At 37.9% G+C, this 11,478-nt stretch overlaps 2 protein-coding genes across 3 annotated transcripts; both read right to left on the bottom strand.

The window, feature by feature from the left end:
• Positions 1-1,013: 1,013 nt before the first annotated feature.
• LOC117984509 (uncharacterized) lies at positions 1,014-5,383 on the bottom strand. Of its 2 annotated transcripts, none has more exons than XM_034971141.2 (5): positions 5,240-5,383; positions 3,994-4,120; positions 2,425-2,695; positions 1,601-1,726; positions 1,014-1,168 (listed from the first exon to the last, which is right to left on the bottom strand). In XM_034971141.2, the coding sequence occupies exons 1-5, from the start codon at positions 5,313-5,315 to the stop codon at positions 1,046-1,048; spliced, it is 723 nt and encodes a 240-aa protein (XP_034827032.1). In that variant the 5' UTR covers positions 5,316-5,383; the 3' UTR covers positions 1,014-1,045. The 2 variants fall into 2 exon arrangements, with proteins under 2 accessions (XP_034827032.1, XP_069356143.1); XM_069500042.1 differs by lacking the exon at positions 5,240-5,383 and adding an exon at positions 4,918-4,978.
• Positions 5,384-5,548: 165 nt separating this feature from the next.
• On the bottom strand, positions 5,549-11,334 carry LOC117984311 (uncharacterized). The gene is made up of 5 exons (XM_034970945.2): positions 10,132-11,334; positions 8,336-8,459; positions 7,221-7,491; positions 6,140-6,259; positions 5,549-6,025 (listed from the first exon to the last, which is right to left on the bottom strand). The coding sequence occupies exons 1-5, from the start codon at positions 10,193-10,195 to the stop codon at positions 5,900-5,902; spliced, it is 705 nt and encodes a 234-aa protein (XP_034826836.2). The 5' UTR covers positions 10,196-11,334; the 3' UTR covers positions 5,549-5,899.
• Between the last annotated feature and the right edge of the window lie 144 nt (positions 11,335-11,478).

Here is an 11,478-nt window from a genome sequence, read left to right as displayed (position 1 = left end):
TTCAGGTTCCAACTCTTTAATCCTGATGCTGCAAGGTACTGAGCTCCTAAGTCCTAAGCCATGGGGATTCGGTGATTGCTGATGGTGAATTAATATTTTAAGTACCAAGAAATTAAGCTTTATGGTTAAATTCCAAGTACAAACTCCTCAATTCTGTGGACGCAGAGGACAGCACTCCTAAACTATTGTGATTCAGGAACTGCGGATAAATCAGTATTATTTTAATTATGAAGCATAGACTACATCATTAAACTTCGGATCACAACTCTTCAATCCTGATGCTGCAAGGTACTGAACTCTTAATCCGTGGGGATTCGGGAATTTCTGGTACCAAGCAACAGCTCTATGATTAAACTCCAAGCATGAGCTCCTCAATTCTGTTGATGCAGAGTACAGCACACCTAAGCTATTGTGATGCAGGAACTGCGGATGGTCCAATATTATTTACAAGCTGATGCCCGCGACTTCGTCTGCGTGGATTTACCTACGTTTTCCAAAATTCCGCGGGAACTCTTTGATTTCCTTTGGAAGAAAATCCAGGGTACAATCTATCTCCATTCCAAATTTCAGCCAAATCAGTCCAGCGCGCAGCGTGATGAAAAAACAAACATCCAAACATCCACACTTTCACATTAATAATATTACTAGCTGACTAGCTGATTCCAGCGACTTCGTCCGCGTGGAATTAGGTTTTTTAAAAATACCGTGGGAACTCTATGATTTTCCGGGATAAAAAGTAGCCTATGTCACTCTCTATACCCAAAAAATCACGTCAATCCGTTGCACCGTTGCGACGTGATTGAAGGACAAACTAAGAAACCAACAAACAAACACACTTCGCATTTATAATAAGGTTAGGTATTGATGGTTCAAATATTTTTTACGTACACAAACTTATTCACCGCGGGTAACACCGCGGGGCGCAGCTAGTTAGTAAATATAACTTGTTAAACTAAACTTATTCTCTTTTCTTGTATGCAAAAAAGTGTTGAAATAAAATTAATTAATTAGTTATTTCAAAATATATTATTACAATAGTGAATTTTCAGCATTTTCTGTCGAAGCGTACGGAAGGAAACTCTATGTTCTTGGCAACTTCCAACATGCGTGGCGCGATGATTTCTCGCGCCCATCTACTGAAACTGGCATCGTGATCATGGGGCGTGAACTGTTAACAAGTAAAATGACGTAAACACTTAATTCTTTTTTTAAATTGAAATCTAAATATATAAAAGGAAAAGTTAACTGACTGACTGACTGATCTATCAACACACAGCTCAAACTACTGGACGGATTGCGCTGAAATTTGGCATGCAGATAGCTATTATGACGTAGGCATCCGCGAAGAAAGGGTTTTTGAAAATTCAACCCCTAAGGGGTGAAATGGGGTTTGAAATATGTGTAGTCCACGCCGAAGTTGCGAGCATAAGCTAGTTAAAAAAAAAAAATTTACTTAACAATGTTGATTTTCATCAAGTTGCAGCAATTTTAGAAAAATGTATCCACAAAATCTTTTGTACGTGTATAAAATTTAATTTCCGTCAAAAATATCATGATTTTTCAAAGCTGGAAAAAATATTTTAATACAGAGGGATCTCACGCTTCTAGAGAGCATTTCCGTGATATTGTTGGCAGGCCTGTAATTCATGTGACGATTAATACCAACTCCAATTGACTGAACCCTCCCCGTTGTGGACAGCTCTTTACGACTTGGATTCCATGTGATCTAAAATTAAAAAAAATCAATCGTTTTCAGTGTGAAAATTCCCACAGCAAAATGATTTAAGCTTGGTAGATATTTGAATAAAAAACGGTCAAGTGCGAGTCCGACTCGCACTCGAAGGGTTCCGTATCGTACAAAAAATAATACCTACTTTTTTTTGTTGTGTACTCAGGCAACCACAACTTCATGGGTTTCCGATTTTCCCCTTTACTAGCGCTGTAAGACATTACTACCTGCCTTTCATGAGTCTAGATCAACGAGAAGTATGTGCCTAACCTAGGATAAGTTAACAGCTAAGTTATCAATTGAAAAAACAAAAACTATTAGGTTTGCATATAAATAAATATAAATTTGTTGTACAGTAAATGTAAAATGTACAGGTAAAGCCCTTTCATATTATGATACTCCACTAAATAAATACTTATTAATTTTAGTTCTAAAGTTGAAAATACTAATTACTCACTTATTTGTTCATGAACACATTTTAAATTGTTTAATGATGTAACCACAAATTCACGGTTTTCGGATTTTTCCCCTTACGTGAACTATAAGACCTACCTACCTGCCAAATTTCATGATTCTATGGGAAGTACCCTATAGGTTTCTTGACAGACACGACAGGCAGACAGACAACGAAGTGATCCTATAAGGGTTCCTTTTTTCCTTTTAAGGCACGGAACCCTAAAAATAGCCATACTAACCGATGTATGAAACGTAACGTGATTATGAGAATATTCTCCAGTAAATCGATGTGACCCAGAGTCGTCTAAATTGGCATTGACATCGAATCCAATATTAAGCTCGTTCAGAGTGACATGCCCTTGAATGTACAGAGTATTTTCTTCTGTGCCGTTGACTGTTGTTCTAATCGCTTGAGCTTGTATGTCGGTGAGGTTGATTTTCTCGATGGACACAATGAATCCATTCGTGTAGTTGACAGTGCCCGTTGCATGCCATTTGAATAGTCGTTCGCTGTTGAAACAAACAAGATTCAATCAAAATTATTTACTGTTTGGTGCACAATCTTTAGATTGTACACCAAACACGACGGACGGGTCTCGGAATGAGAACGGTTTCATTTCACACGCCCTTGAGATTATGGAGAACTCTCAGGCATGCAGGTTTCCTCACGATGTTTTTCGCCACCGTTAAAGCAAGTGATAGTACGGGGTATGAGACGGGGGGCACCCCGCAAACCCACAAGACACGGGGCGTTCCCCCCCGATTGCCATCTCGACCTGTCGCGTACTATACTAATTATTTGCTTAAAACGCACTTAACTTCGGAAGTTAGCGGGTAAGGAGGTAGGTTAGGTACACGCCCGGGATCGAAGCCCTAACTCTCCAAATAAGAAGCCGACGTCTTAACCATTAGGCTATCACTACTCTTGTATATCACCGCTCTTTTGCACCAATAATACTTACTTATATGTAAATGAATCTATATTAGCAAGTTAAAGTTATTTTAAAAATTCAAATCTACTGCTGTTTCGTTCTTGTAATTATTGTTATTATAATTTAAGAATATTGTAAATATTACATATCTAAGTGAATTAATTAATATTGACGCTGGTTCCCTGGGAACGGGGACGGGCGCTAATGTGGGACGCAACTTACGTTGACACATTGGCCCCGTGTCATATCAGGAAGACAGCATCAAGACCGGGAGCCGCAGCAGAAACAGCTGAAAACGGCAAGCGGCGCAAGTATGCCTCTCTTATAGAGAGTTACATTTTTGTGCCGTTTGCCGTGGAGACCCTGGGGCCATGGAGTCTTAGTGCTAAAATTTTTTTACGAGACATTTCACCGCGATTAATAGCCTCATCTGGTGACAGAAGGGCTGGCTCATTTTTTGCGCAACGGATCAGCCTGGCTGTCCAGCGCGGATATGCAGCCAGTATTCTTGGCACCATTCCACGCGGTCATGATTTATATAGTAATTAGATAAGGCTAGCTTTAAGTTTTATTGTAATAATAAAAAATAAAAAAATATATATACCAATTAAGGTAGGTACAGTGAATTAAGTGTAAAAGCGAATTATCTAATAATTATAATAACCTATGTTTTGCTATAACAGGGTAACAGACCCTTACAGGGTCTCATATGTAACTCATGTCTTTATTGTAAGTAAGTGAATGCATGTGAAACGCAAAATAAAGAATCTATCTATCTATCTATCTAAAACAATTGGGTTGTTATTGAGTGCCATAACATATTGACCTACTAAACTATCAATTGCAACACGACGTACGAAAACTACGATAGCTTACTTGATCGCTTGACCTCTGTCCAACATCTTCATATTGCACCATTTGACATCTTTTTCTATTATTCTGAACGCTTCTTGCATTACCTGCGCGTAGTAAGCACTGTGGTCCACCAAGCATGCTTGCGACCCTGATAACAACATTTAATTAACCTCTATGCAAGCAAACTGAAGGCACCTAGCCAATTTAGTCCGCCTAGGTTTAAATGAAATCAGTAGACGACCTCCCTGGCGCAGTGGTGAGCGCTGTGGTCTTAATAGTGGGAGGTCCCGGGTTCGATTCCTGGCAGGGGTTTGGAATTTTATAATTTCTAAATTTCTGGTCTGGTCTGGTGGGAGGCTTCGGCCGTGGCTAGTTACCACCCTGCCGGCAAAGCCGTGCCGCCAAGCGATTTAGCGTTCCGGTACGATGCCGTGTATAAACCAAAGGGGTATGGGTTTAATAAAAACTGCCATACCCCTTCCAGGTTAGCCCGCTATCATCTTAGACTGCATCATCACTTACCACCAGGTGAGATTGCAGTCAAGGGCTAACTTGTATCTAAATAAAAAAAATAAAAAAAGTAGGTTAGTACGTTGCTGAGATGTCATCATCATGATCAACCCGTCACCGGCTGACTACAGAGCACGGGTCTCCTCTCAGAGTGAGAGGGGTTTTGGCCATAGTCTACCACGCTGGCCATGTGCGGATTGGTAGACTTCACACACCTTTGAGAACATTATGGAGAACTCTCAGGTATGCAGGTTTCCTCTTGATGTTTTCCTTCACCGTTAAAGCAAGTAATATTTAATTAAGTAAAACACACATAACTCCGAAAAGAGGTCGATCGGGATCGAACCCCCGACCTCCAATTAGAAGGCGGACGTCCCAACCGCTAGGCTATCAGAGCCTTCTGAGATGTAACAGAGCGCAAGCCATTAAACATACCTTTGTTCATCAGGTGTCAATGAAGGTTTGCTATGAAGAACTTGGTTGAAGGCAGCAAAACAGCAGCGCTTATGACGTTGAAGTACATGGTCACATCTCTCCCAGTTACACTTCCAACAACCTATTCAGTGCTACTCTACTCTAGAATATACATATTATACCTACTTACTCTAGAGTCTACTAGTCCACTCTAGCTAGAGTCACCAAAAGGGTTCTTCAGGCCCATAGACGTAATTACCGTCTAAGTTAGAACTTAGAAAATTGACGAGTAGAAGACGGAGCAACCTTACAAGAATATTAAATTAACAATATTATTACTTACGCCAGTCAACATTTTGACACTGAACAGAAATCGCGCAAAGTAAAGCGACGCAAGCGCAACTTAATATTTTAATCATGCTTATCTCTTCACTTAAATAATTGACTAATAGGTTGAGAGGAACATTGATATTAAAAGTATTATTAGTGATAAATCTAGTGAAATTAATATTAGACGCGGTATCACATAAGTATTCAATCTGATAAAGTTGATATAAATTGTTTGATTTAAATCTAAATCTATAAAAGGAAAAGGTGACTGATTGACTGACTGACTGACTGCTCTATCAACACACAGCTCAAACTTCTGGACAGATCGGGCTGAAATTTAGCATGCAGATAGCTATTATGACGTAGGCATCCGCTAAGAAAGTATTTTTGAAAATTCAACCCCTAAGGGGGTGAAATAAGGGTTTGAAATTTGTGTAGTCTACGCGGACGAAGTCGCGAGCATAAGCTAGAGAATAATAATTAAATTATTGATAACTACAACGTCATAATTATAATTTCCAGATTTTTAGGATGTGATATAACACTATGTTGCGTACTATATGTAGGACAACGCTAAATCAAAGAAAAAGAATATATCCAACTATAACTAGATATAAGTAACCAACATTCTAGTATTTATTAACATTTTCAAAATTGTAAAAGTCAAGCAATGCTATGTAGCACAATTATAACAAATCCTTGGAAATTCTATTTCTTTTGTAGCCATCTCCAGAGTTATTGGTTCAAAAATGTCTCTAGCCCATCTTGCAACACTAATAGCCGTACTAGTAGAGTTAAACTAGAAAAAAAAATATAGTTAGGCAAGGATAGCACGATAATTTCGTTTAGTTTAGAGATTTGTGTACAGTACCTCTAAGAGTCTAAATCTACATCGAAATAATTACAAACTTACTAGGGCAGTTAAAACGTTTGTGACATGATTCTCTGGGGTGAATTGCATTCGATTAGTTGTTCTTGGCAGGACACCAACTACATCTACTGTTATTTCATCCGTAAACAAGTGTTTGGTTATCTGTAACAAAGATGTCCCATCAAGTCTGCCTTCAAATTGAAGCGCTTACAATTTAAATGAAACGTCGAGCGAATCGCAGCGACAACCATCAATAACCGTTAAAGCAAGTGATTATTTAATTACTTAAAATGCACATAACTCGAAAATTTAGAGGCACGTGCCCGGGATTGAGCCCCCAACCTCCAATTAGGAGGCGGACGTTCTAACCACACACACACACTACACACACTATCACAGCTATCACAGCTTCAAGGGACGTGCAGTGTAGTTTACTTCAGCGCAGCAGCAAACTTCAACTTAAACTGTGGATTGTGGACATCCGTACAGTACGCGGCCGAAAGTAATGTACATCGGCCTTTAGAATGACATTTCGGTTTTGTAGAGCGTGTCTCTGTCACTCATACCCATATTATGATGTTTTGTCGGTCTCAACGACCAAGCCAGTGCTCTACAATTAATCTGCTATCTCCTTCTAAAGGTCAATGTACCTACATTACTTTCGGCCGCGTAAGTACTTTACAAGAGATCATTAGCATGCGCAAAAGATGCACCTGGGGGTGCGCCGGGTACTGACCAGCGCCAATAGTGTTGTGAATATGATAGCCAGCCAGGGATGCCAGGGTCGACTGATGCAATGTTTCCAGAATAAGGGGCGCCCAGGCCGGGATCATAAGAATTTAGCGCCCCTCAGGCCTCAAACATTAGACCCACTGTAGCTTTAGTAACTGCATGAGCTTCTGACTTTGAAGTTCCGAATGTGACCTTTACCGTTTCTCTTGGAGAGCACGTTAAACAATCGTTAATAATTTAAGTCTCAATTATTGTACTCTTTACGGAGCCACATTACTAAAGGATCTAGGAGTCTTTTATCCTAAGAAAATCCCTTATTAAGTAATATATGAGTATCGGAAGAGATTAAAATATTTAGCCATAATGAAACAAATTACAAATTGAAACTTACTGTGAACTGAAACTGTACGTCTGGATAAACGATCAACCCTGTCGAGTGACTAACTTTCTTAGTCTTATCTTCTTTAGCGATCACGTTAAATCCTACAGCAACGTCGGTCATCTTTACTGTTGAGTGAACTTCAACCCTGGTGGTGTTACCAGAAAACGGTAACCATTTTTGTTGTATCGTGTTATCGATAATACCTATTTTTTGTATCGACACAACAAAACCGTCTTTCAAATCGACTTCGGCATATATTGCTTTTCCTAGGACATCTTCGCTGCAAAATTTATTTCATGATAATTAAACTCCCGAGTAAAAAATCTGGGCTTCGGTACATAGTTTTTACTTTGTATTTCAACTGTCATCGATTCTTTGCTCGCATATTTATTTTATACTAGCTGCCCTGGCGAACTTCGTTCCGCCTAACTCAATTTTTTTAAATTTTCCTCTCCTTAAGAACCATCCTCTTACTTCAAGGAATATTATAAAAAAGAATTAGCGAAATCGGTTCGGCTGTTCTCGAGATTTGCGATGACCAACACATTTAATGATTCATTTTTATATTATAGAAGAAGATATTACAAGTTGCTTTGTTTCAAATTGTTTTGACGATCTCCTTGACAGCCTACACTATGTGGTCTTGAAAGCCGTAGATCCTGGGTACGACTCCTGGCAGAGGCAGTTTACAAAATGATATACCTACTTAATATCTAATTTGGTTCTGGTATCGGCTTCAGCAGCTAGCTGCTGAACGGCTAGCCGTAGTTAGTTAGTTAAAAGTAAACTCGTACCGCCAAATGATTTAGCGTTCCAATTTAATAAAAACTGCCATACGCCCTTCCATCGATCTATAAGATCGAAGTGACAGAACAGACTGTTTCGTGGCAGCTATTTTGATTTTCTTTAATTTGTTATTATAGTGGTCATAGAAATACACATTCTGTGAAAATTTCAACTCTCTACCTATTACGGTTCACGAGATATAGCCCGCTGTCAGACAGACAGACGCACGGACGGAAAGCGGAGGCTTAGTAATAGGGTCCCGTTGGCACCCTTTGGACACGAAGCCTTATGAAAATAATAAGAACCTATCCCATTTATTTTCTGAAGAGTCTACCTACTTAACATTTACATGCACATCATCTATTTTCAAGTTGCACCAACACCGTTGTTCGACTCTCGACATCGTCTTCTGTATGATAGAGATGGCATAGCTGGTGTGATCTATTAAACGTACTCTTCTTACTGAAAGAAATCATAAAGGTGTATATATTTTTTTAAATTTTCGGACATTTCATTTGATTTTTAGGGTTCCGTAGCCGAATGGCAAAAAACGGAACCCTTATAGATTCGTCATGTCTGTCTGTCTGTCTGTCCGTCCGTATGTCACAGCCACTTTTCTCCGAAACTATTAGAGCTATACTGTTGAAACTTGGTAAGTAGATGTATTCTGTGAACCGCATTAAGATTTTTACACAAAAATAGAAAAAAACAATAAATTTTGGGGGTCAGATGCTTAGAACTGAAACACAAAATTTTTTTTTTCATCAAACCCATATGGGGTACCTATCTATGGATAGGTCTTCAAAAATGATATTGAGGTTTCTAATATCATTTTTTTCTAAACTGAATAGTTTGCGCGAGAGACACTTCCAAAGTGGTAAAATGTGTGCCACCCCCTTTTACCACTTAAGAAGTGGTATAAGGGGGGGGGGGGGGGGGGCTGTAACTTTAAAATAAGAGAATGATAAAACAAAAAAAATATGATGTACCTACATTCCACCGAAAATTACACCACCATGCAAACTTCCACCGAAAATTAGTTTGAACGATATCTAGTAAGTAGGTAGTTTTTGATTTATCGTGCAAAATGTAGATAAAATACGATTGTACTACGGAACCCTCAGTGCGCGAGTCTGATTCGCACTTGGCCGGTTTTCTTTCCTGCCGTGTTTTGTTTGTTACAGCCGCCATATCGAATTTGTCATGACATTTGATTTGTCATGTCAAATATGTATCAAATGAATTTTCGACAATCATGAGCGAACCGATGAACCGACAAACACACTAACGGCGGTTATGCACTCGTCCGATCCGAGTCCGTGAAAATACGTTCCTTTTTTGTTTTGTGTGGTAGCTTATGACATATGTCGTAGATAATCGCTGGTGTTCTCACGGATGACGGATATAACGCGGATGACGGAAGTGCAGTGCGTAATCGCCATTACTCCGTAGCTAGGTAAAAAAATTACCTTGTCACCTTTTGTTTTCTAGCTAGCTACATTACATACCTACCTTTTAATCCACCTTTATCTACCTACCAATCTAATAAATAGACTTTCACATACTACTTCATAAATTAAGTACCTAACCTATAATAATATTTGTAACTAGATGATGCCACAGCCTTGAAATATATGATGCCCGTGACTTCGTCCGCGTGGATTTAGGTTTTTCAAAAATCCCGTGGGAACTCTTTAATTTTCCGGGATAAAAAGCCCAAACAAGCTTTCCAGAGTAAACGAAAAGAAATAGAATAAAAAAATGCTTCGTTTTCGTGGATTTCGTCCATTGATTTTCAGCGCCTTACGCAGTCGGAATTCTCTTGATCGCCATCAAAGAAACGACAATTTTTATCACTATGACGAACCGACACAACCGTTTGATACCTTACCCTTTAAAGTGAGAAGAAGATATACGCTAACTTTAGCGTTTTAAATTTTTTTTGGAGTGGGTTTGTGGGCACCCTTTCTAATTGTATAGTACTCAATGGCCAAGAGAACTATATCCTTCCCCAAGCTATCTCTGTACCAACATTAAAATCGGTTAAACTTGGGCCGTGAAAAACTAGCAGACAGACACACTTTCGCATTTATAACATTAGTATGGATATGGATTATGTTATCAATCTACATACCGGATGACGGCGATACTGAAACAAAGTCACTAATAAACAACAAAAATAACCATATTTCTCTCATATTGAACTTCGTATAAACCACAAAAATTTATAAGTAACTTGATTTGATAGAGTCAGTTACAATGTTGCTAAATACATATTAATTACAGATAGCTGCATCACAGAATATTACTAATATCTTAGACTTTATAATGATAACAATTTTAATGGTCCTATATCGATTTTATATCTGTTATCTTATAATTTTATTATCGAGTTTGATTTCCATCTTATAATTATTTTCATTATGATAAATTAAACACAATAGGCTAGTTGACACTTTTTTTTAAGTTGGTCTTAAATGGTTAATATTTGTCCTATTAGATCAAAAAAATTAACACTATATTTTTTTGCGCCCTAAAAACCGTAAAACTTTAATTTAAAAATATATTTTTCATAGACAGCTGAAAACACTGTCGGCCATGTTTGGCCTATTGATTATCTGTGCTCTGACGTCATGCATTTGTAAACAACAGCATAAACTTCCGTGACATAGGGATGACATTTCTTTGTTTACATATTTAATGACGTCACATCATGGCTGACAGCGTTTTCTGCGTTTCAAATAAAAATAAAAACTGTCTTTTTTAAAATTGGATTTATATATCCATCCTGCGTTTTTAATAATTGTTATTGATATATTTCGTTGTCTTAAGCAAAATACTATAATAAATAATCATTTATTGGACGAAATTAGATATGAGTCAAGTAGCCTATTACCACAAATATTTCTTTACTTACAAAAAGCGTACCTCGCGTAAAGCGTTTCACAAAATTATTATTAAACTTATTCTATAATATCTAATCTCTTAACACAAGAAGAAACAAGCAAATTAAATATTCAGTCATAATAATTATAACATTGATATTATTATTCCGCGGAGTCTCAAAATTTCTCAATCAAATATCGATAAGTCAGTCTAGCAAGCAACCCACAGGTAGGTTCAAAATTATGGAACTAAATGATACACTTGCTGCTTTCAGTGGCTTTGAATACCGCGCGCTGTTACCAGCTTTTTCTTTTGTTAGAGTATCTATTGGACTTTTTTGATTGGCCGAAACGACGCGTCTCTTGATTCCTAATATAATGGAACCTAGATTCTCTAGCAATATCATCAAAATGTCAAAACCGCCAATAAATTTTGGGTGTTCAGTGACGATATCAGAATTTTCGTTTTAAAGTTTTGGCAATTTTTGTTTGTTCTTATGATCTTAAATAATATTTGAATTCTCAGTACCATTCTCAGTTCATCCGAAAATCTTACCCGTGTACATCTAATATTACATTCATTATATTTATTGTTT

This window comes from Maniola hyperantus, chromosome 8, assembly GCF_902806685.2.
Source record: "Maniola hyperantus chromosome 8, iAphHyp1.2, whole genome shotgun sequence".
Lineage (NCBI taxonomy): Eukaryota > Metazoa > Arthropoda > Insecta > Lepidoptera > Nymphalidae > Maniola > Maniola hyperantus.
Note: the sequence above shows the minus strand (reverse complement) of the source record. Positions and strands in the feature narration are given on the sequence as shown.

What these genes read in the sequence shown, in the direction of transcription:
- LOC117984509 (XM_034971141.2), bottom strand. Translation starts at nt 5,315, where the DNA reads ATGATTAAAATATTAAGTTGCGCTTGCGTCGCTTTACTTTGCGCGATT. An exon ending in GACAGAGGTCAAGCGATCAA is followed by an intron (nt 2,696 to 3,993) that starts GTAAGCTATCGT and finishes TTGTTTCAACAG; the next exon opens with CGAACGACTATTCAAATGGC. An exon ending in CGGAAATGCTCTCTAGAAGC is followed by an intron (nt 1,169 to 1,600) that starts GTGAGATCCCTC and finishes ACTTGTTAACAG; the next exon opens with TTCACGCCCCATGATCACGA.
- LOC117984311 (XM_034970945.2), bottom strand. Translation starts at nt 10,195, where the DNA reads ATGAGAGAAATATGGTTATTTTTGTTGTTTATTAGTGACTTTGTTTCA. An exon ending in GATGTGCATGTAAATGTTAA is followed by an intron (nt 7,492 to 8,335) that starts GTAGGTAGACTC and finishes TAAATTTTGCAG; the next exon opens with CGAAGATGTCCTAGGAAAAG. An exon ending in ACGTACAGTTTCAGTTCACA is followed by an intron (nt 6,260 to 7,220) that starts GTAAGTTTCAAT and finishes TCTTTGTTACAG; the next exon opens with ATAACCAAACACTTGTTTAC.